The sequence below is a fragment of the Poecilia reticulata genome, chromosome 16 (assembly GCF_904066995.2).
Source record: "Poecilia reticulata chromosome 16, P_reticulata-male-v2, whole genome shotgun sequence".
Lineage (NCBI taxonomy): Eukaryota > Metazoa > Chordata > Actinopteri > Cyprinodontiformes > Poeciliidae > Poecilia > Poecilia reticulata.
The window spans coordinates 18,442,926-18,466,762 of NC_088845.1; the positions used below are offsets into that span (position 1 = coordinate 18,442,926).

At 38.9% G+C, this 23,837-nt stretch overlaps 2 protein-coding genes across 3 annotated transcripts; one reads left to right on the plus strand and one right to left on the minus strand.

Annotated features, from left to right (window-relative positions):
- Positions 1-517: 517 nt before the first annotated feature.
- brd9 (bromodomain containing 9) lies at positions 518-7,493 on the minus strand. Its single transcript, XM_008432549.3, has 17 exons — positions 7,323-7,493; positions 6,319-6,530; positions 6,116-6,238; positions 5,913-6,039; positions 5,758-5,815; positions 4,581-4,725; positions 4,361-4,471; positions 3,764-3,939; positions 3,485-3,617; positions 3,260-3,335; positions 3,046-3,141; positions 2,802-2,934; positions 2,590-2,701; positions 2,441-2,497; positions 2,206-2,311; positions 938-1,108; positions 518-800 (listed from the first exon to the last, which is right to left on the minus strand). The coding sequence occupies exons 1-17, from the start codon at positions 7,369-7,371 to the stop codon at positions 700-702; spliced, it is 1,986 nt and encodes a 661-aa protein (XP_008430771.2). The 5' UTR covers positions 7,372-7,493; the 3' UTR covers positions 518-699.
- trip13 (thyroid hormone receptor interactor 13) lies at positions 4,667-15,154 on the plus strand. Of its 2 annotated transcripts, none has more exons than XM_017309212.2 (13): positions 4,667-4,756; positions 9,990-10,143; positions 10,290-10,416; positions 11,595-11,650; positions 11,748-11,838; positions 11,930-12,002; positions 12,092-12,155; positions 12,249-12,335; positions 12,478-12,584; positions 12,704-12,857; positions 13,802-13,914; positions 14,021-14,090; positions 14,168-15,154. In XM_017309212.2, exons 1-13 carry the CDS (start codon positions 4,713-4,715, stop codon positions 14,261-14,263), a joined length of 1,236 nt encoding a protein of 411 aa, XP_017164701.1. In that variant the 5' UTR covers positions 4,667-4,712; the 3' UTR covers positions 14,264-15,154. The 2 variants fall into 2 exon arrangements, with proteins under 2 accessions (XP_017164701.1, XP_008430772.1); XM_008432550.3 differs by lacking the exon at positions 4,667-4,756 and adding an exon at positions 7,579-8,722.
- The last annotated feature ends 8,683 nt before the right edge of the window (positions 15,155-23,837 follow it).

A 23,837-nucleotide genomic window follows, 5' to 3' on the forward strand; every position in this document is an offset into this window, starting at 1 on the left:
AACATTCAAAACTGACCAAAACATCAGCCAGACAGCATAGCTACTGAGAAGTGGTCCCCACCTGCAGAACCACTCCTTTATTGAGTGTGTCTTGCTAATTGCCAATAATTTCCATCTGTTGTCTATTCCATTTGCACAACAGCTGGTGAAATTGATTGTCAATCAGTGTTGCTTCCTAAGTGGACAGTTTGATTTCACAGAAGTTTGATTTACGGAGTTATATTGTGTTGTTAAAGTGTTCCCTTTATTTTTTTGAGCAGTGTATATATATATAATTATCCATCCATCCATTTTCTTACACCCTTGTCCATACTGGGGTCAGGAGATGTGCTGGCGCCTCTGTCCAGTGAAACATTTCGGTCTCCTGTCCTTACGTTTGACACAGTTTAATGCCGTCAAATGTGAAATCTGAGGACAAAATTACTGTGTCTCTACATCTGCTCTGCTTTCTCAAAACTGTGAAACTATAAGCTTCTAAAATGACTTGCACGCTACACAAATGCAAGGGACACCTTCATACACTTATGAATGTAGTTGCAAGTATTTATTCTTGAAGGTTTCCTTGATACAAAACACAAATACAATACAGTCTGTACATTAATTTTCAGGCTTTTTAAGAAATCTGAGGATCCGGTCGTGTTCGATCACTATGAAACCGGTGCTGTTAATATCAGCATTACGACTCGTCTGTGAATGTGATCAGCTGTTGGCTGAGCCCTCTGGTTCTGGAGACTGCAGGAACTCATAGGGATCGTGAACCATTTCTGTATGATCCCCGACACCCAGGTGTGATGGGCTCCCTGTGGATGCAGGAAAGTTTTTTTTTCTTTTTTCGTTACTACACTAGAGTTGACAATACACTCAAGGTAACATAATTTTTAAGAGGTTTAACTTTTAAAATAATCTAAAGACTTGAGGTTTCACATCTTGCACATACCTAAGTGGTGTTGGTCTCGTTCGGAGGCGTTTGAAAGCGAGGAGAGGTTGGATGAAGGTCTGGAGCAGACTCTTTCAGCCTGAGCCTCCTGGAACTCCTGCAGGAGTTTATCAGTGTCATCATAGTGCTGGAGTCCTTCTTCGTTCCCTGGCTCTTTTTTTACTGTTTTACCTGTTGATGTAAAAGTGAGCATGAAATCATTCAAATACTAGGACACCAAATGTTATTTTTCTACTTTATAAACATTTGGAATCCACAACCAATCGAGGCTGCATCTCACGCATGTTGATGTTCTGTTGTGAATACAACTAAGGGGGTGTATGAATACTACAGGTGATGGTTGATAGATGTGCCTCTCCTACAAAGGATACTATTAGAAGTCCTTTGTTACCCATCTATTGATCGAAGTATGACGTGGCTCATGAAAGCAGAAGTATGTAATGCCCAAACAACAGCAATATTAACTAAATGATCAACATGCTGAGATTGAACAGTCTGTTTCATTTCTTAAGTGCTTATTGGATCTAATAAGATATATTAACATAAATATATTGTGCTTCTGTCATGTGGCATCAGCTAAATAATGTGCTGCTCAATAAAGAACACTATATTATATTATATTTTACAATATAAAATATAATATATTAACATATATATATTAACATATAATAACATAAACTCACGCTCAAGGCTGATGCAATGTTCAAATTTCTAATTTCCAATTGTACATCTGGTTGACAGGAAAAGCATAATAGTTGGATATAAATTCAGACATTTAGGATTTAATAAGCAGGTTTTACTGCTGTTTGCTAAAAATGATTAAAAACTAACACAACAGGCTTTTCCTGATAAATATCTTTCATTTTTTTGTCGTCTGAATAGCCAACTCTGATTTTCTTTTTGTCCCAAGTGTTGGACATAGCGTTACAAACTATTAAGAATCCAATTTTAAAAAAATCAAGATATTTAAGGATTATCCTCGTACCTGAATCATACTGTAGATTTTTCTCTGATTTTCTTTTGACTCAAAAACTGACTGAATGGCTGGAAAATTGTTGCTTTGATGCATTTGCTTTAGCATTTTACCTGCTAATTACCTATCAGAACTAATCTGACCAGTAATCAGATTCGCTCTGATTGAGGTGGTAGTAATCACAATCTGATCCCAGCAAAGGGAGATGATCTCTCATGTTTTTGTGTTACAATAATTAAAGTATGTTTACACAAGTACATATGAATATATTTACATACGATTGAAGGATACTCACCTAATGGGTTGAGCATTGAAATGTCCAGGGACATATCAGGATAGCTCTTCATTGACATGAAGTCCAGCACTGAACTGCTCTCACCAAGGCCAGTCCCGTCGGACATCTTAATAAAAAACAACAACAACAACAATAAAAAAGAAACAAAGTAAAAAAAGAGCCAGAGTGAGTCACCAATTGGTTTTCTAAAACAAAATATAAAGTTATTAATGAAAACAGATTAATGTCAGGATACCTGCATGTCACAGATGCTGGACTTGGTTTCATCAGGTTTCAACATTATGTTTCTTTTCTGAAATATAAAATAAGTTTTGCAAATAGTAAACATTTACCAAACGAATCAGACATTTTAAAACAAGTAAAGTTTCAGTCAGATTGCAGCACCTGTCGAATCTGACTGACGGCCTTTAAATGATCGCCTCCTGTCATCTTGTCCAGAAGGTCGTCGACCCAGCGCTTGGTGACACTTCCACAGCCTTTCACAAAATCCTGTACGCTGTTTAAGTCAAGAAGAAAAACAAAAACAAACCTCAATCTAACTAAAGAGCTCATGAACAAAAAATATTTTTTGTCACTGTCTGATCATCTTCCACTACCTCAGAGCACACTGTACTCCTGTCTCATCTCCATACGCTGAATACAGCATGTCGGTCTCATCAGACTGCAGGTCTGGAAATACGGAGTTCTTCTGAAGGCTCTGGATGTTGTAGGCACTGCTGAGAAATGTCACTAAACAGCAAGAAATACTGTAGTTTTAGTACCTTTTTTGAAGTTATTATTCCAATAAAATGATCATAAATAACATGCATGAATAAAATTAACCAAAACATTCTGACCTACCTTTATGTCTCCTATCCTCTTTGAACCCTAATGTCGTCAAACCGGGCAGAAGCTTATTTGAAAGAGAACTAAGATCAACTTTATGGGTCTCCTCTTCTGCAAAATGAAAAAAAAGAAAAAGATAATATCTAGCTTCTTAAATAAAAAACTCCAATCATGTCAATGTAGAGAAGATGAAAAAAAACCCCAAAAAACATGTAGAATAATAACAAACCTTCAGCATCAGGATCAAGCTGGTTTACAACGGTATACAGTAGACTGCTATCTGCATCTTTACGTAAATAACCCATCTGAAAACAAAGAGCGGTGACAGATTTAGTCCAAAAAGTTCTTCAAACAACACAGCTTTAAGTAATCATACCACCTTATATAAAAGAGATTACACCATGAACCATTACATATGTTTGGAAATGTATTAGCAGGCGCTAACGTGGCACACCTTGGAGTTTGGCATGTATCTGTTGATGCGATCCCGAGCTTCATCTGCAGAATGTTCCACCAGAGCCAGAACATGTTCCTCTGCTGTGCTGTCAGTCAGGCTGCAAGCGTTTCCCTCTGGTTCAAACAGGTAGCTGAGGAAACAGATACAATGTCACTCCATCACAACACTGAACATTCATAGAGAAACACAATTTTAAAAAAAACCACTGGGGCTCTTCTAGACAAGAAGGTTTTCCTAACATCACAGTACATGTTAGGAAAACACCTGGTGACGTACTTAATGTCTTTAACTGGTGTTTTTTTGGGCTTTCTGGTAGATTCCACTTGGAGGGGGGTCGCTTCTGGGAGAGGGAGATCAGCAGGCAGGTCCTCATCTCCTAAAATGGCTGCCTGCTGCGTGAAATCCATGTCCTGCATGAAAGACATGCTGCGCTTCAAGGCTAGAAGTCGGTCCTGGACAAACGGAACAAAAGTTGAACAGTTTGTTTTAGCGCCTAAGTTTCTGCCTCTTGTGTTCAAAATGTGTGCATATTCTATCTGTAGATGCATGGTTTTTCTCTGGGTACTCTTAATCCATAAACATGCATTCTGGGTTAAATGGATGTTATAAACTGCCTTTATATTCACACTGAAATAATTTTATGACTAAAGTTAAAATGAATGCACAGTGATGTTTCTCCATTACTACTACTGGTTGCATATTCTGATTTCTTAAAATAATTTATGTCATGACTCAAGTTGTGCACACAATTAATGTTGTTTGCTCCTCTGCCTTTCAGTGAAAATCTACATCTGAATTAGACAGGGCTGCACGAGTCATTCTACATTTATTAAAAAATACTTTTTTTTGTTTTCCGTGTTTGTAACTTCTTACTTTGCTCATCATCTTGAATCCCGTATGGAGCAGTTTCTTGGCAGCCTTGTAGTAGACCGTCTCCGGTCGGTTGTACACTGTGGCATTGTCACACATCAGCTTAAAGTCCGCCTGAAGGTGAAAAGGTTTATAGAAAAAAAATGACACAAAATTTCATTCAACTTGATACTCTCAAACTAATTAATCACTCATTTTCAAGGTATGATCAGTGTAATGTCACCTTGAACTCAGTCACTGTGTTGTATTCGTTGTTCCTGATCTTGTCTTTCATGGTGCTGAAGTCCATGGGATGCTTGATGATCGACGAGTAGCCAGGAGCAATCGCATCTGTTACCGGGAACGCAAAGAATCCATGGGGATCCTTCCTGAGAGGCAGAGTAAATCAACAACGTTTAGGTAAAGCAGCGATTTAATTACTTTTCAGTGGAAAGCCCGTATCTGATCACTTCTAAGATTCTATAAAGTTAGTACAATAACAACAAAGCCACCAACAAACTTCCGGAATAATACTGGCAGGATATTTGAATTGGTAGAGTTTTTAAACTGTTCAGACCTGTCCTTTAGGATGAGTTCAGGAGTTTACAGGTGTGTTAATGGTAGAACCATTTCAGAAGATTCATGCTTGTCTGCTACCAATTCCAAAACCAGATTTGATGTGCGCCTGGAATCATTTTTGTAGCTGTTGATTTGAGGAGAAGATAAAGAAGTTGGAAGTCACCCTTCTTCTTCTTCCATCCACCTTTGAGGAATGCACAGGCAAAACTGGTTGTGGAACAAGCCCTCATTATGATGCTATTACCACCATGTTTGAGAGTTGATGCAGTGTGTTTTTAGATGTCAATTACTCATGTAAGCTATAAATATGTACATGGAAAAATAGGCAGCTGGTGAAAACAGTGTTCTTTATTGAGCAGCACATTATTTAGCTGGTGCCACATGACAGAAGCACAAATGCAAATTTGACTTTTTTCAACCCCTTTGTGGGTTTATAAGACAGTCCAAAACTTAAACAGGTCTTTAGAAAAGCATGCGTCATAATTTCGGTAATGCGCAAACTGGACCAGAGATGAGGCGGTATGCAAATGTGAAATTTGGAAACAGCAAAGAGCTTAAACCTGTTTTACTAGCAGGAAACTAGGTTGTGTTCATGGTGATCTACTAACACAGTGTTTTATTTATAAGTGCACGTGTGGCGTTGCGCAGCTCGTCAGAAACAAGAACCTCAGAGTAGTATGTTTTCAGTCTGAGCATCATCCACACCTTCTATTATTGTGGGTGAAATTATGCCACTACGGATGTTTTTAGACCTTGTTCAGCGTCAACTGAAAGGTTATTAGACCTCAACAGAAGTTTCCCTGGAGAGACGTAGAAATCAGAGCAAATGAGCGCTTTCTCACCTCTGCAGCTGCCTTAAAAAGTGTTCCAGCAGTTGTTGGCGAGGAGTGGACTCATTTTCTGCATTGGGAAAACATAAAGAAATACAATTTTTAAAAACAGATTTACTAGCATGTGATGAAACTCTTCTGAGGAGAGGGTAGAGATGCAGTCTTGCCTTGCTGTGTGCGGCATGCTCTGACTGGTCTGTCTCCCGGCTGCTCCCCCTCCCCCTTCACACTGTGAAACTCTTCCATTTCAGTATCTACTTCAAACCTCTCTTTTTTCTTTTTTGTCTCCTCTGGCTGATGAGATAGAAACTGAATATAAGTGACTCCACAAAAGTGATTATTACAATGTCATCAGGTTGTGTCATCCCACCTCTAACCCAATGCTTATGGCTTTAGACAGAATGAATGGCTCAATGGGGGCCGTGCCAGCAGCTCCAGCAGCTGCAGCCTCCGATTCATTCTGCTCTCGCTCCCTCTTTTTCCTCTTTTCCTCCTGTTGAGTTAAAAAATGTGTTTGTCCAACAACCAGTTCATGAGTTTATCTTCTGGAGCGCTGTTCTTCTGCATACTCACCTTCCGTCGCCTTCTGTCCTCCTCATCCACATACTTGTCTTTATCTTTTTCTGACTTTTTCTTCTTCTTTTTCTTCTTCTCTTTGTGTCGTTCTCGCTCGTGGTCTGACCTGTCGTCATAGTCGAGTCCTGAGCCAGAGAGCTCCGTCACCTCGCTTCCTCCAACTTTGAGTTTGATCTTGAGGGGTTTCTCAAGAGCCTTGTCCTCAAAGTCTACAACCAAAACAGGCATACATTAACAGGACTATAGTGTAATCTAATATGATGATTTTAGGTGCAAGAAAGAAAAGGGGGGAAAAAGCGAGCTATAATCAGTCTTGTAAAAACGTAAAGAATGATGGTTTACTCCTCAGATTCTGCATAAGATTGATTGTAGATTTTTAGAGAGAGAAGATTAACTTTGAACAACCAGCACTTTGTTCTATAAATATTTCAACAAGATAGTTACATTTTCAATTTATGAATAAAGTACAAATATAGTGTTAAATGTTTTATTCCTAAAAAAGAAAATGGAGATAAAATCGGTAGCAGCAAACTCATTGATCGGCCATAAAATTTCTAATCGGTGCGTCTACAAGCAGGCGAACACATATACTGTGAAAAGTTTATTTTTACTCAGTTATAAATGTGTTTTATTAGTTCATTAAAATATTACCTTTTCTCTGCAAAAAACAACAAAAAACAACTGCACTGTATAGCGACACTAATTTTAGACGTATAAAGCACAGACCGATTTTGTAAAACCTGATCATCAAAATGTTTCCTTTAATCATATTTACAATAATTTACTTTTATATTATTATGATCCTAAAGTAGCATTTTAAACTTTGTATTTTTTTAAACAATATCACTTAATTAAAATATTTTCGTGGTGTTAGTATATAAAACTTTAATTTTAAGCGAGTCTGCATTTTACAATTTTTGATAACAGTAGCGGCTAATGAAAAGCAAGCTAAAACAAAAGCGCACCACATAAAGCTAATGGTAAATGATATAAAAGCGTACCAGCTACTGTAATCCATTCCGGTTTATGTTTCTTGTGCTTTTTCCCCATATCTTTGAGAAAAGAGTTGAAGGCTTTGTGTTTACTACCGTTATCCTACCACTGTTGGCTAGTTGGCTGAAACAAGCTAATGTGTTAGCAAGAAGAAGAAGGAGGCGGATGTGAAACCGTTAAAACGCTGTTGTACTTCCGGTGTTAAAAACACCAGGATTGGATTGGGGAAAAGTGAGCTAAAAAATATTTATGTTGTCTTGATAAGATCAGTGTTGGATTATAAATGTGTAATACTTAGGCAGGCTGCGAAAACAATGATTAATAAATTAGTAGTAGTTCAGAATTAGGTTTTGAGATTATGCTGTGGAGTTTTGAAGACCTCTCCATCTTTGGTAGTGCAGGTGGAAATGGGGGAGATTCCTTTATGTTTAAGACATAAGCAAATTATGCTGAATTATTGGGCAAGTTTGCAGGGACAAAAAGAAGAACATCATCCAGCAGTAAGAATTCTGAGACTTTGTTGGGAGAGTGGAAAAGCTAAACTAGACTGTTTTGCATGGGCAGCAAATAAATGTGCAAGGGAAACGGAGAAACAGGGAAAGAGATACTGTACTGCTGTGCCTTAGTCAATTACACATTTGTGGTTATTTCCATATGTGAAGGTAGACCAGAGGTTCATTAAGAAATATAGATTAATAGAGAACTAAAGGTAGTCATTTATTTCACAAAAGAAAGTGGGGAATATGGAAATTATTGGAGGAAATCGAAAGGAACAAGTAGTAATGACAAGATTATGGCTCGGAAATGCAGGATTAAATAAAACTTTACATTTGATAGGTAAACAGGTAGTTATGAGTGTGGTATGGACATGGAGACAGTGGACCATGTAATAATTCATTGTGAAAAGTGTAAAGAAAAGTTAAAACAAGAAATTAGGACATATGATGTTCTTATTCTTATTCATTAAGAATGAATAAGATATTAGTTAAACATAATAAGATAAATAAAGCAACATTTTCGAAAGAAGCAGGACTTGAGGTTAGAAAAAAAAGAGAGAAATATTCTGGTCCACACTCCAGCACAGTAGATGGCGATAATGCATCTTAACATTAGATGTCACCCGCCATTAAAGAAGACCTTAAAAACCGGCGCGCTGAGTTTGACTGTCGGTTTTCTCACCCTCTGTAACGTGCTACTTTTGAGCTAGAGTTAGCATAGGTTAGCAGCTAGTTAGCTAACGCAGTAGGTGTGAAGAGGTTTCGTGAATATCTTGATAGTTGTACAGCTTTGATGTGAAAATCTCCGAATTTGGATCTTGTTTCTGCCGTCGTACGAGGATGGAAGGCGACCGAATGGAGGTGACACCCATCCAAAACATCCATGTGGAGGTCCATGTTAAATCTCTTAGGTGAGTTCTTTAGTGCCAAGAGCTGGATATCAGGTGAAACATCAGAGCCACCAGCCTCATTACCACACTTAAGAGTCAACATCAAGGCATATGTTTAGTTAGCAAGATGCCCGTCCTTTCCCTTCTTCCTGCATACATTATAGCTTTACAAATGGACCACAAACAAACAAAAACTTTAAATATGTGCCAAAAAGATTTTACAAGATCGGTCTGGTTTAACACACATGGATTAAATGATGGTTCATTAAAAGGCCTAAGAAGAGCTTTGACATGCTGAGGAGGCTTTTAATACCATCAGAGAGAGAACTAAAAAAAAAATACAGGAGGTAATTCAGGACTTGCAGTAGACACCACTGGTTTAGTGTAATGAGAAATATAAACTTGATCCTGACATATTGGTTTATTCTTTCTTCATGCACTTGTCTAATCCCTCTCTTACTCAGCTCTTCATCTAAACTCTTACACACACACACACCATATATTACCATTTGAATGGTAAAAATATATTTTTATCTTTTGGGGTTCAGTTACTGAAACTCATGGAAAGTAGTGAGACGTTGTATATTGATAAAAGAAAAAAATATTTTTTTGAAAACAATTTTCAGTGTTGTTGAAATCAAATATTTTTCTGATATTGTGAAGCTCTAGTTTTCACGTCACTATATATATTCCAGGCCTTGCTTTTGACATCTATAAGTTCTGATCTCTAGAGTTGCTTTTTTTTTACTTGATCATCCTTTTTTCTTTTAGAGAATGCTATTGCTGTTAAAGTATTTTTTGTAAATAATACTGTCACAGTAGTAAAACCAGAGTTCTACAATTTTTATTTCAGTATATCTAGGATTAAGGAAAAATGTTGTTAAAATTGTAAAGGATTTGTTTTATGTTACGAGGATAAGTGCTTATTTTTTTTATTATTCCTGAGGGTGCTACACAACCTGTGTACTTACACTACCTGCCCGGTAGATGGCAGTGTATATAGTCACATAGTAGGGTCCAAAGAAGTTACTTGTCTGCAAATTAACTATAAAAGCCCACAATGCATTTTTTATTTTTTTTTTTAAATCGCCGTCCACTCTGGTGGCCGCTGTGTGTGAAAGGACTAAACCAAAAACACACACACACTATCTTTTCACTTACTTATAGTAAGTTCTTGATTGGCTCTATAACTTCGTATTGGTGTCTGATATGTGCAAAACATACATGATCGATTCTACAGTTTGTCACACTTGCAGTACGTTGATTTCATCCTTCATTTCCTCTTCAGCACAGCTAAACCGTCTGAAGTGAAGATGCACGTTCAGGCGCTGCTGAATCGCCACAGCACAACTTTTGGAAACTACAGATGGACCGAGTTTGATGACAAATTCCTGCATAAGCATGTGGATTCTGTGGTCATTGATCTTCAGGAGACGACACAGGTTAGTTATTTAAGCATTTCTGATAGTTTTTTTTTCTGTTTCTTTTTTTGTTTTGTTTTAAAAGTGGAGTGAAGCACTCCACTTTTTTTAAAGTGGAGTGAAGCACAGATATTTTTGTATTTACATAGTTGTTACTTTATGCACAGCCCCTCGATTTAAAGAGCTGTGACGTCTCCATTCATGTCTTCACTCTGAATGAGGAAGGACCCAGCAGGCTCAGTTTGGAAGAGGATGAAGACCTTTCAGCAGCTAATCACTGGCTCCTGCCAGCAGGTGGAGAAATTTTGCTTTTTATACTTTAATGCGTTTTTTTATACTAAAGATGACCTAAAAATACAGATGCTTTTTTAATTACCACCCCTGTCCAGTATAAGAGATGGTTTTAAAAAGGTTTATTATTCTTTGCGAGGCTGCAGTTAACTCAGGATTTCATATCTCTATAAATAGTTTCTACCCTGTTCATATCTCTATAAATAGTTTCTACCCTGTTAAAGATGTCTAAAAAACCTTAAAACAAATCATTTTATTGTTGCAGCAGCATAATGCGGGGGATATTCCACATTAAAAAATAATTATTTTTAACAAAATCATGCCACACTTAATAGCACCCCTGCTGTTAATACTTTGCCTGACCCCCCTACCCCCTTTTTTCTTTTAATCCCAGCACTTATTGTGATCTTGCAAAAGTTTTACAAGGTTCGTGCATTTTGGGAATTTTAGCAAGTGTCCTTTGAATGAGAAATATAAGAAAAATATTTTAAATATTGTTTAGATTGTAGACATGGGAAATGACTTTATAGTCAGGAAATGACTTTATAGTCAGGAAATGACTTTATAGTCAGGAAATGACTGTTAAAGGGCAACATAAGTCTTTTCACTTGAATGGTTTGTTCCGTCTTTCCCATTTTGAAGAGTGGCTAAGAGAAATGAGTTTCTGTGTCACGGTATATTTAAACCCCAGGGGAACATCTATGCAGCAGGAACTACCATGCATGCCAGAAATTGTGGCACTTGTGAGATGGTTCATGTGGGTTTTTTTTTCTTCCACCAAATAATATTTGCATTAGTCAGTTTAAGAGTTATTTAATATAAGACATTTTACTCGATATGTGGAAAAGTCCCATTCTTACAAAAATATGTCGACGTGGTTGTGATGCGTGATCGTGTCACGCTTTAGTAAAATATGGATTTTTGATGAATGAAGTGAATTAATCAGCCAGATTATTTCCTTGTTTTGCTCTTGTGGAAATCTGGAATTAATGGACATTTATCGAAATAAGCCATCATGAGCCTTTGTATCATAAAAGTAGCATTATAAAAAACATCTTGGCTTACTCGGAAAAGGTCGTCTTTCTAAGAACCATTTTTATAATGTGGGAAAGATGAATATGTTGTGTTGTTTAGATTCAATCTAATCTAAATCTTGTTTTATATGCCTTGTCTTTAAATAGCTGAATTTGATGGGATCTGGGAGAGTCTTGTATATGAAACAGGAGTGAAAACCAAGGTAAAGTAAACAATCAGAGCTCTAAACTAGGGAGGAATTGTAATGCAATTTTGCCATCATATCACTTTTTGAAATCCCTGTTGTTGTTTTTCTTCAGCTTTTGGATTATGTCACAACAACAATTTACTTCTCAGATAAAAATGTTGACAGCAACCTAATTTCCTGGAACCGCGTCGTGCTTCTTCACGGTAAATTATTTCAAAGCCGTACTGAGTGACGTCGTCGGATCCCCGGTGTGATTTGACTGATTCGTCTCTCTGTGTCTGTGAACACATTCAGGACCTCCGGGCACAGGGAAAACATCGCTCTGCAAAGCTCTTGCCCAGAAACTGTCAATCAGGCTGTCAAGTCGGTAAGACGGCCATCATCTCGGTGAAACTGCGACTTCACCTGTTGCTACACCCGTTCCATTCATTTCACAATACACCCTTCGCCCTACAGGTACACCTATGGCCAATTTGTGGAGATTAACAGTCATAGTTTGTTCTCAAAATGGTTCTCAGAGGTACACCTGGCTTCTTTGTTGGGAAAATTCGTTTGAAAGATATTTGAAACCGGATTCTCTTTCCAGCTGCTAATCTTGGTTTCTTTGTTTCAGAGCGGTAAGCTGGTCACAAAGATGTTTCAGCAAATCCAACTACTGATTGACGACAAAGACGCTCTGGTGTTTGTTTTGATTGATGAGGTAAAATCTAGTTCATGGGAAATAACCTGAAATGGAAATCTATTCACTTCAGTTTAGTGGCAGTCGAGGCAGCTTGATGTTTCACCTGTTGTTCTGTTATTTGTTTTTCTCCTTTTAACCTTTTATGGGATTGATGATGCAGGTGGAGAGCCTGACAGCAGCCAGGAAGGCCTGCCAGGCGGGAACAGAGCCGTCCGATGCCATCCGAGTGGTCAACGCCGTTCTCACACAGCTGGATCAAATCAAACGGTCAGAAAGCAGTTTAAAGACCTCTTCAAAGTTCACGTTTTATTTTTATAATATCACTTTCACAAAGATTCAATCTCATCTTTTTTTGTCTTGTGTTGACTGGTGGGCTAATTTTGCAGGTATCCCAACGTGGTCATCCTGACGACGTCCAATGTGACCGAGAAGATCGACCTGGCGTTTGTGGACAGAGCCGACATCAAGCAGTACATCGGACCTCCGTCGGAGAAAGGCATCTATAACATCTATCTGTCCTGTTTGGAAGAGCTGATGAAAGTGAGCAAGCAAATTGCACATAAAATGTTTTATTTATTTTTTTTTTTTACAAAATAATTATACTCAAAACTTTTTTCTTACAAGCCTTGGTGTGGTTTATAAAACTTTACGTGATGGACGACATAAATTAGCACCTGATTTGGAGATGGAAGCAAAATTGTGCATTTTTTCATAAATAATCTCAAACGTATGACATCTGTATTCATACTTATAGGCCATAATGGTTGCCATGTCAACACAATATCCCTCATTAGCTGTGGATTTCTACTGCTCCTCCAGAGTAACCATTGACCTCCTGTCTCCATCTAATTATGTTCTTCTTTAGGTGTACATCTATCTTTGGTTGTTTTCGTGTGCCATATTCTGTCTAATTTTTAGATGACGGATAGAGTAAAGGTCTATGAGCTGTCATCACTTTCTAGCTCCCTCTGGTGTGTATGTTTGTTTTTTTTATGATGCCAACAAACCTCTGAGCCCTTCACAAAACAGCTGGATTTATAGTGACGTTAAAGCAGATGAGGTTAAGATTTTATTTTAGGGAACTCAGAGTTAGGGTGGCTGAAAATACAAGCGCGCCACACTTTTTAGATTTGTGTCCTTGCTGAAACAAGGTATCATTTTTCTTTGAATTTACAAACATGTGCCGCTTTGTGGCGGTCCGTCAACAAAAACCCAGTGAAATAGATTTATGTTTGCATTTATTTATTTATTTATTTCAAACAAGTTTTTTTAAGAAAAGAGAACAAGCAAACAGACAGAAAAACGTGCGCATACGTAGCCAAGAAAGGAATTTTAAATATTAGAGCTAGTGTGAAAATCTCAGTTTAGTATTTCTGTGGGACACAAACGGTGATATTCAGTTCATTTTTGACCAACACTTTTACAAAAGCGGCCGCTGGAAACTAACAGATAATCCGAAAGTCTGTTATTTTTCATGCATCCAGTGCCAGATCATCTACCCCAGGCAGCAGCTTTTTACTATGTACGAGCTGGAAACCATGGGCTTTGTTAGGAGCGACGTTTCTGAGCACAGTCTGAAGCTGAGGAACATCGCTGTGTGAGTACCAAATCCAGTTAACGCGAAAGACATTAAATCACCAGCTAGGCTTGTCATAACATTCACCGAAACAGCCAGAGGCTCATGTTTTGCTTCTCCTCTTCAGAAAAAGCAAAGGTCTGAGTGGAAGAGCGCTCAGGAAATTACCCTTTCTAGCTCATGCCCTCTTTGTGCAGGTAAGCATTTAATTAGTGGCTTTGCAGAACAAAGAAATGGCATGGATATTGTTTTAAATTCATTTTGTTTGTGGCAGACGCCATCGGTGAGTCTCGAAAGCTTCCTGAAGGCAATGTGCCGAGCGGTGGATAAACAGAGGGAGGAAGAGGCCAATCTGATCAATGGTGTCTGAAACTGTTACGACACCTTAAAGCTGGCGCGTGATTATTCTGTCAATCTTTCATTCCTGATGTGTTTTTTTTTTTTCTAAGCCTTCACAGTTCAGTTGGCAGCACTTCAATTAATCTGTTATCTAAAATATTGCTTTAACAAATACTGTTCATCACTTAAAGCTCTTTATTCAGGTAACTGCTGGTGCTAATGTCTTAAAGCAAACTGTATCAGGAAAGGACTTGTTATATGAGACGTTGCCTTGTGTTTGCTCTCACTGTCTCACAGCTTCAATCGTAACAGTTTTTTTTGTGTTTTGCCGTTTTTTTGTTGTTTTTTTTTTGCGTAAAGGTAAACCTCAAAGTGTTCTTCCGTTACTATCGCGTACGGTTGATCCTGTCGGTAGGAACCAGGCATGGGCAACTGGAGAAAACTCCAGCCAGACATGTTTTCTATCTTTCCATTAAACTGACTTTGAACCCTAGTAAGGGGCGTAATGAGAAAATGTTTTTTGTGATTTTAGAGAGCGCATGTTTTTAAAACGTCTGCAACCGGTTCATGCTGAGGTGGAACATTCTCAGTCAGCAGTATCGTTCTTGTTTTACGTTCTTGTTTGTGTGTATGAATGCTGTTCATGCATTATGTTGTAAACATTTTTTCCAAAGTGCTATGTTTTTTTTCTTTTTTTTCCCAGGTTGTCTAAAATATCTAAACTCATATTTTGACACTTCTGCATGTAATAGTTTAATAAACCATGTTGCTTCTATGTGGAGGATACCACTTAGTGATGCACATAAGCTGCTGCAGATTATTACACATAAGAAGCATGTTTTTTTTTTTTTCCCCCTTTTACATATATAGACAAGTTGCATGATGAATGCAGAAAATCCAATAAAAGCAGACTGCAGCTGGACTTGCACCCCTTTTTTGTAATCCGTCTGATTCACTCCGGTGGTTTACAAATGGGAGGAATATTTTCCTGGAATCCGAAATTAGCTACGCAACTTCAGCGTTTGTGCCATTTACAGTGGTGGGAAGTAACGAAGTACATGTACTTCGTTACTGTACTTAAGTACAATTTTCGTGTATCTGTACTTAAGTAGATTTAATAATGGGTACTTTATACTTTTACTCCACTACATTTTACAGTAAGTATCTGTACTTTTTACTTCACTACATTTCTACAAAAGTGTCGCGTTACTCGTTACATCCAAGTCGCATTGAGCTTTTTTTTTCCCGTTAAAATGTGAAGTTCAGTGTCTTAAGGTGGCGCCGTAAAATCCAAGCAATAACGTGACTTAGTGTCTGTTGTCACCCATCGCCTCCAACTTTACTCGCACGTGAAGCTCCCGACATGTGCAGTGGTTTCCTCTGAGCGGGAGAAGATGTCTGTCTAATCGTCAGTTATATAATAGCTGCATAAACCATAAGATATGGCGACATGTAAAATCAGCAGCGCTTCGCTTTCACAGACGGTGGGGACTTCATCCAACTTTTAGCGTCACTTGCATAGGCGTAGGAAGCGGGGGGACATGTCCCCCCGCCCCAATATTGAAGAGAGTCACATTCGTCCCCCCCAATAATTTCACCTCAGTTACGAAGAATTTTAAAATCTTCCACTCGCATGCTTTTACAGCGCATTAGCAGAGCGATTAAATAAGCTAAATTATTTTATTATGAGAGGAGCAGATCAGGCATAGGAGAGCCAGTTGGAGTTTCAGAGTGTGAAGATATAAAAATTATATTAATTATATAAAAATTATATTAATTACATGAGACAATAAGAAAAGTGCTTGAGGAGAGGTTTAAAAATAAATTGAAAATTTTTGCTACAAAGTAAATAGAGTTGAGATGTATAATAATGTATACATCTGAAAATGAAGTTGTTTAAATTCTCATTCTGTATGATGAAAACATACTTTTTATATTTAGTTCACATTCTGATCCTGTAAATTACTGTAGTGTCTGTTGTAAATCCATGAATCCATGCAGGAACACCAGGTTGCAGAGAGTCAGAGGGAGGCAGAGACAGAAACATATCTGTAGATATTTTTAATTAAATGTTTGCGGCTAAAAATGACAGGAGAGTAAAAACATTTAGGCTTTTTGCCTCAGTGTTTTTTATGGCTCATGTTTGCTAAGTTACTGAATGCAAGGCTGGAAAGTGAGTCTGAGTTAACAGTGAGGAGCTAAGGTGTCAGATGTGAAAAGCATCATTTTTATTTATTTTGTAGATCAAATTGTTGCTCAAAGAGTTGTTCAAGAAGAACAAAACTTGTTTTTTAGATTTTATTTTTGTTGGTCAAACTGCTGTATTGAGTTTAAAACTGCCGAGTTCTATTTTATTATTTGTTTTTTTACTTTGGTTTTAGAAAGAAATGGAACCAGTTCAACTGCAAGTCAATTTATATCAGTGCATTTTGACCAATAATCAAATGTCTTTTGACCAATAAGATATATCAGAATCTGGTAGCCTGTCTGTGCTACCAGAGTATGTAGCATGCTAGTTGTGAGGCAAATGCTAAAGTGAATGTTCATCCTGGAATCTTGATTATTGGATTGTAAATAGTAACGTGTTAGAATACTTGTTACTGAAACAAGGGTCAGATTAGAGTAACGCATTACTGATGTGATGATGGCATAATTGTTTGACATTTCTGCTCAAAATATTTACTGATCTGTCAGGTTTCCGATATGCGTCGCCCCCAATGACAGACTCGTTCCTACGCACTTGCCTAGAACACTGTAAAAGGCAATACCTATTCTTACTTAAATTAGGTTTGTATGCTTTACTCAAGTCTCACTAAATTGTTCATTCAACTCAAGTAATGTGAGCAATGTACATGTTTGGCTTGAGAAAAGTACAAGACTACGATATTTTGAGTAAACTGGATTTGACTATTTTTGTCACTGGAGTGAATGCTTCAGCTCAGCGATGCGCAGTAATGTGCGGGAAGCTTCCATTGGAAGAAACAGAGCTTCTTTAAAGGCGAGTTATTCGTCTTCAGTACATTTTCATGTGTCATGTATGCCTTTACTACTCGCATATATGGTTACAGGTTAATTTTTCTTTGAAAAGATGACGCATAAAAGTCTGTGCAGGCTAATATGCTAATGTTAGCATTGGCTCATGGGTCCAACATTAGCTAAAACTGCCACGCCTTTTACTTGAGAGCCTTTAATGTTTTTGTCCATTGTTGTGGAAAAAAAATTACCAAGCACTGTTCAGGTAAAATCACTCAATCAGATTTATTTATGAATTATGCACAATACAGAGAGCTTGCAGGACAATCAATCATGAAGCAATTCTGGATGGAAAGCTCTGCCAGGCAGAGACAACACATGAGTCTTTTACACACATTAAAGTTAATTTTAAATCGACTTCTCTTATGTCTAGAAGAATGAATTTCTAAACTCTTAAACATCCTTAGGAGTCAAACAACTAAGAATGATCATAATTAAGCTATCCAATTTCATGTGTTTTCTAGAAAACCCAACAAAACAAAAAAAATTAGATTAGTGAAGTGAAGGTATAGATAAGTGTCCGTTCAAAACCCAACAAAGCGCAGATTTTCCATCTGGAAAGTAGGTAAAGCGTAGAAACAGGAACACTGATCGCCTGCTCAGGAGGATTTGTTACCTCCTGTCATAAAAGTATAAATCTTCACTCTCTGCTTCGGTCACTCGACAGTGGACCAGCAATAGTTCTTTGAGTGGAGAGCCTTTCAGAAACATCTAAACTAGCTGTTGCTCTGGACATTGTCCTCTTTGGTGTCAAAAGTTGAAGTACTTGATACTTGGTAAAGTGAAGTTTTGCTGCTCACTGTTGCTCTGTTGTTTCAGATTTAAAGTCGTGATCTAGATGGACATTACAGACAGGTCGTCCTTCACAGTGGTTGATGTGGATTCAGGTTGTTCCTTCCTTCTTGCCCCTCTCCCCCACTCGGTCTTGGCGTTGCTGCAGCCAAATCCTCCCCCGTCTCTCTCCTCTGGCTTCCTGTCAGTCCAACTGGTTCTGGTGTTGGATCTTTGGGTTGTCCAAATCATCCCTCAGGAAATGTCCATGCTGGCCAGCGCCCCCCTAGCCTTTATCCAGGTCCCTCACCACCCCCCACCAAAGAATTTGCAGGCTACTTTGCACTGACTATTATTTTATCATTAATATTACTATCACTATTGTAGATGTTTTGATTTTTATGCTTGTTTCTGTATTTATCATCAAAAATAATTTCCCAGAGAACAAAAAAAGTCATGGGAATAGAAATTATTTTCACAGGCGTCTATGAAAAATGCAATGAACATTCAAGTTAAAATTTGTAGGCCTAACAGCAGCCAATCAGAGTGGGAAAAAAAATTCTTATTTTGTGCCATTTTCTACTTGTTAAATCTTCCACAAAATGAGCAGATAAAAGATGTACAACATGCCAGTTTAAACTTTGAACTATTTGCAAAACGACTGAGCTCTGCAACATTAAAACATGGATAGAACTGTAACTACATTAATCATAACTCTTCTTCTCTTCAGTGTTTGTCAGGTTCTGGTGGTGCAGCTCTGTGCTGCCTTCAGGAGAATGGGACATCAGAGTATCATCCATAAAATTTCACCCACTTGGCATTTATTGCGCAAACCAGAGCTTTCAGTGGAGAAACAAAAGTTCCAGGTCATTTTAATGCCATACAAATATGAGATAGAAACATGGATTATATCTTTATATAGACCTGACTATTGATTTATAGATTAATAGTTTTACTGGACAGAAATTACAAAGAACAAATCTGGTTCTTAATCAAATCCTAATGAGTCAAATTGAACGTGTCATAGAGTCTCAACCTCATGACATTAACACTGACATGAAAATTAATATTGAAGAAATAAATATATCAAAGCTAATTAAAAACATAAATAAGTGATCAGTTCTTTACTGTTATGGTCTGTAAGATATATTTATTCTCAGTACTAGATGTGGTCTCAACAAACCCATGACATTTCAACAATATTTTACCTTTATCTGGAAATGGTGTCTGTTTATTCTTGCCATACAGTCCTCTGTATTAATTATTGCTCGAAAGGTCTTGCCATACCAGTTTATTCCTCTGTATTTACTTTAGTTTCTTAGTTTATTCTTGCATTTTGTTCTTCATTCATTTCCATTTGGTTTCCTTTGATTAATATTGTCCTCTCTTGGTTTATTGCTATATCCACTTTAGTTTATTTCCTGTTGCTAGATTTATTTTATCATTTATTGACGCTCACCGTCAGTAATTTTCACTCATCACCTGCTGCGCTGTCTAATCGTGTTTCACATCATGTGTTGATTTTTTTCAATGTTCAGTGTCGGATTCTCTGTTTTTATGCCATAATTCACATCTAGTTCGTTGCTCCGTTTTATGTCCCGCTTCTCCTGTTTCAGAGTTTTGCGCAATGTGCGCGTCTTTTTTTTAAGCCCCTAAGGTGCTCGGCGGTCGGGAAGCGTATCGATGGGGAAAAGCGATGCAGCACATATAGGCTATACTGCATTCTGATTATTGAAATTTAAAAGTGCTGTGTTGTTCTATCACACCAGTTTCATACCGGACCACTTACAGCACCGGTGTTAACGCTATAAAATGAACGCCCTCTATCGTGGTATCACCCATGGAGGGATTTCTTGATTTCTTTATTTAAATGGGTTCATTTTTCAGAGGGATACAAAGTGAGGGTATCGTGATTTTAGCTACACGTAGAAGAAGAACGGAGCTGCGCCAAGAAGCTAACAGAAGCTACAAACACTGAATAGAAGAAGAGCTGCCATCGAAACAGCTGCAGCCAAGCATGGTTTAATGTTGCACAATACAGTTTTACCAAGTTGCTCAAAGTCTAAACTGGCATTGTTGTGCATTTAAGGTGTAAAGTTTACCTTCGACTAAACGCCCCCCAAAGGCATCCCAGCGCCCCCCTTTTGAAAAAATGTCCGCCAGCGCCCCCTGCCGTCCTCTGAACGCCCCCTGGGGGGCGGTACCGCCCACGTTGAGAACCGCTAACCTAGAGGCAGAATCGTGTACTACGAAAACTGCGCGTGCAGCAGCGTAATTCTGGAAACTTGGGTACCCCCTCATATTTGGCTGTGGCTCCTTTCCTTGTGACCTCATCGAGGTTGCCATTTGCTTGTGGTATTCCCAGGTACTTGTAACTGTCCTCAATGTCTGCTATTGTTCCTTCTGGGAGTGAGACCCCTTCTGTGTGGATGACCTTCCCTCTCTTTGTAATCATCCGCCACACTTCTCTAGTCCGAATGACATCCCAATGTCAGTGCTGTAGGTCCTGGTGGTGCGGATCAGTGAGTCGATGTCTCACTTGCTCTTGGCGTACAGCTTGATGCCATCCATGTAGAGGAAGAGACTTTTGGTGGCTGCATTCTTGAGTCGGTATCCGTGGCCAGTCTGGTTGAAGTTTGGAGCCATCCCGTTCTTCCAAACAGCGATGGTGCTCAGAGGGGCTTTCCTCCCTCATTGCTCCTTCCCACCTGCCTCACCTGGAGAGCCAGGCCGCCGCTGCTGGGACCTCTGTCTGTGGAGCGCCTGCTCCTTCGTCCAAAGAGGCGCAGGCGATTCTTCTTTGTGCCTGTGTCCTTGAGCTACAGGCGCGCCACCTGTAGCTCTGTATGTTCTTTTTTTTTTTGCCACCATTCGGATCACAGAAACGTGGGTGGGCATCTGCCTGCGCCTGCTTACCAGCAGGTTTCTGGAGGTCCATATGGTGGCTAGGGTGAGCCACATCTCCATGAGGCCCTTTTTTATGTTTTCCGGTGGCTCACCCCGTGCAGCACTAGCTGCGTGTCGAGGACCTCCCTTACTGGCAAGTATGGGAATTGCAAGGAGCCGGCCTTTGCCCACAGGTCCACAGCAGTGGGGGCAGAGAGTTTCCTGGAAAGAATTATGATTCTTTCCAGAGTTTTTGATTTCTGCCCCATTTGATTAACACTTGTGCAAGTGGTTTGCAGTTGCAGGGTTTTTTATTTTTATTTATTTATTTTTTAATATATATACTGCAAACTGCACAATTGGTTTGCAGTTGCAGCTTTTTGTCCATCCATCCATTTTCTTACACCCTTGTCCCTTAGTGGGGTTGGGAAGGGGTGCTGGTGCCTATCTCCAGCTAACGTTCTGGGCGAGAGGCGGGATACACCCTGGACAGGTCACCAGTCTGTCGCAGGGCAGTTTTTTATTTATTCCATCCATCCATCCATTTTATTTACACCCTTGTCCCTTAGTGGGGTTAGGAGGGTTGCTGGTGCCTATCTCCAGCTAACGTTCCTGGCGAGAGGCGGGGTACACCCTGGACAGGTCGCCAGTCTGTCTCAGGGCAGTTTTTTATTTATTTATTATTTTATTTTATTTTTTTAAATATATACTGCAAACCACTTGCACAATTAGTTTGCAGTTGCAGTTTTGTTTTTTTATTTTATTTTTTTATTTATATATAATGCAAACTGCAAACCACTTGCACAAGTGTCCACTGCTGTTCTGCATCTGAACCCCCTCAGCCAAATCACCAACAAGACTGGCTACGGATACCGACTCAAGAATGGGGCCACCATTAATGTTACCCTAACCCTCCTCTACATGGATGACATTAAGGTGTACGCCAAGAGCGAGCGAGACATCAACTCACTAATACACACCACCAGGATCTACAGCACTGACATTGGGATGTTATTCAGACTAGAGAAGTGTGGTCAGATGGAGGGAAGGTCGTCCACACAGAAGGGGTCTCACTCCCAGAAGGAACAATAGCAGACATTGAGGACAGTTACAAGTACCTGGGAATACCACAAGCAAATGGCAACCTCGATGAGGTCACAAGGAAAGGAGTCACAGCCAAATACCTCCAACAAATAAGGCAAGTCCTGAGAAGCCAGCTCAATGGCAAGAACAAGATCAGTGCAATAAACAACTACGCCTTACCAGTAATCAGAGATCCTGCAGGAATAGCTAGTTGGCCAAAGGAGGAGATAAACACCACGGATGTTAAGACTCTGAAACTACTAAAAATGCATGGAGGGCTACACCCCAAATCCAGCATTCTGACTAAACGAGGAACAAGGAAGGTAAATAAGGCAGGTGATTCCTTGAGTTTTCAAAATTGAGTCAACCAAACCTTTTTGGAATCCTTTACTGTGGCGATTTAAAATAAAACCTATTGGGTGTATGTACAGTAAAAAGAGGAGTGGGCCCAAAACTGAACCTTGGGGAACCCAAGCAGAGCAACAAGGTCCCAGAATACTGAAATATTAAAACTGTACAATTCATGTTTAAGGTCAGAAATCAGCAACTTCCACCCAATATACAGAAAATGTTTTGTGACAGAGAGGGAAGTTATAATTTAAGAGGTGATGGACATTTTAAAAAACAATGTATTAGAACAACCATGCAAAGTTTTTGTTTATAGGTGCGTGGAGTAGATGTATAGAATGGATTGAATGATGAGTTCAAAAAAGTAGAAATATAAACCAGCTTAAAAAACTGATTAAAAAGGAGCTTATTGCAAAATGTTCTATAAGATGACTGTTTTAAAGTCTGTAAATACTATTGATGATATAAATACTTTTTAAATAATGAGACATCTTTAAATGTCATGTAAAATGGAAACAAGTTGTCTCTTTTTGATGTTTTGACAGTTAATTGATTATAAATTGATAAGTATGAAAGGGGCAGGACATTATAAGATATTACATCTTCTGCTCCTTTTCAAACAGAAAATATAAAATTTGCATGTCACTTGGGCATAATTTGTTTTACCTCTTATTTCTCTAGTCTGTTTCATTCTATTTTATTTTTTTCTTTCTTGATTGTCTTTTCTGTCTGTTATAAATAAAAATAAATACATAAATAACTAATTAGCTGGCCAAACTAGGAGATGAACACCACAGATGTTAAGATTCAGAACCTACTAACCATGCATGGAGGGTCCCACCCCAAATCCAGCACCCTGAGACTAGCCACAAGGAAAGAGGCAGAGGACTAGTGAGTATGAGAGCCACTGTCCAGGATGAAACATCCAAGATTCATAAATACACCAAGGACAAGATCTCAACAGGCAATGTGCTCAATAAATGTCTCAGACAATGGGGAACAGAGGATGAGGTGCTAGAGGTACCACGATGGGAGGACAAGCCCCTACATGGGATGTACCACCGACAAATAACTGAAGTGGCTGATATCAGGAAATCCTACCAATGGCTGGAAAAAGCAGGACTCAAGGACAGCACAGAGGCACTCATCCTGGCTGCACAGGAACAGGCCCTAAACACCAGAGCAATAGAGGCTCAGATCTACCACACCAGACAAGACCCAAGGTGTAGGTTGTGCAAGGATTCCCCTGAGACAGTCCAGCACATAACAGCAGGGTGCAAGATGCTGGCAGGGAAAGCATACATGGAATGACATAACCAAGTGGCAGGCATAGTGTACAGGAACATCTGCAGAATATGGACTGGAAGATCAGAGTGGGGAACACCCCCAAAGGTGGTGGAGAATAACTGAGCTAAGATCCTGTGGGACTTTCAGATCCAGACAGACAAAATGGTAATGACGAACCAACCGGACATTGTGGTGGT

What these genes read in the sequence shown, in the direction of transcription:
- brd9 (XM_008432549.3), bottom strand. Translation starts at nt 7,371, where the DNA reads ATGGGGAAAAAGCACAAGAAACATAAACCGGAATGGATTACAGTAGCT. An exon ending in CCATAAGCATTGGGTTAGAG is followed by an intron (nt 6,040 to 6,115) that starts GTGGGATGACAC and finishes CTATCTCATCAG; the next exon opens with CCAGAGGAGACAAAAAAGAA. An exon ending in ACGAGACCAACACCACTTAG is followed by an intron (nt 801 to 937) that starts GTATGTGCAAGA and finishes CTGCATCCACAG; the next exon opens with GGAGCCCATCACACCTGGGT.
- trip13 (XM_008432550.3), top strand. Translation starts at nt 8,652, where the DNA reads ATGGAAGGCGACCGAATGGAGGTGACACCCATCCAAAACATCCATGTG. An exon ending in GTCCATGTTAAATCTCTTAG is followed by an intron (nt 8,723 to 9,989) that starts GTGAGTTCTTTA and finishes TTTCCTCTTCAG; the next exon opens with CACAGCTAAACCGTCTGAAG. An exon ending in GTTTGGAAGAGCTGATGAAA is followed by an intron (nt 12,858 to 13,801) that starts GTGAGCAAGCAA and finishes TCATGCATCCAG; the next exon opens with TGCCAGATCATCTACCCCAG.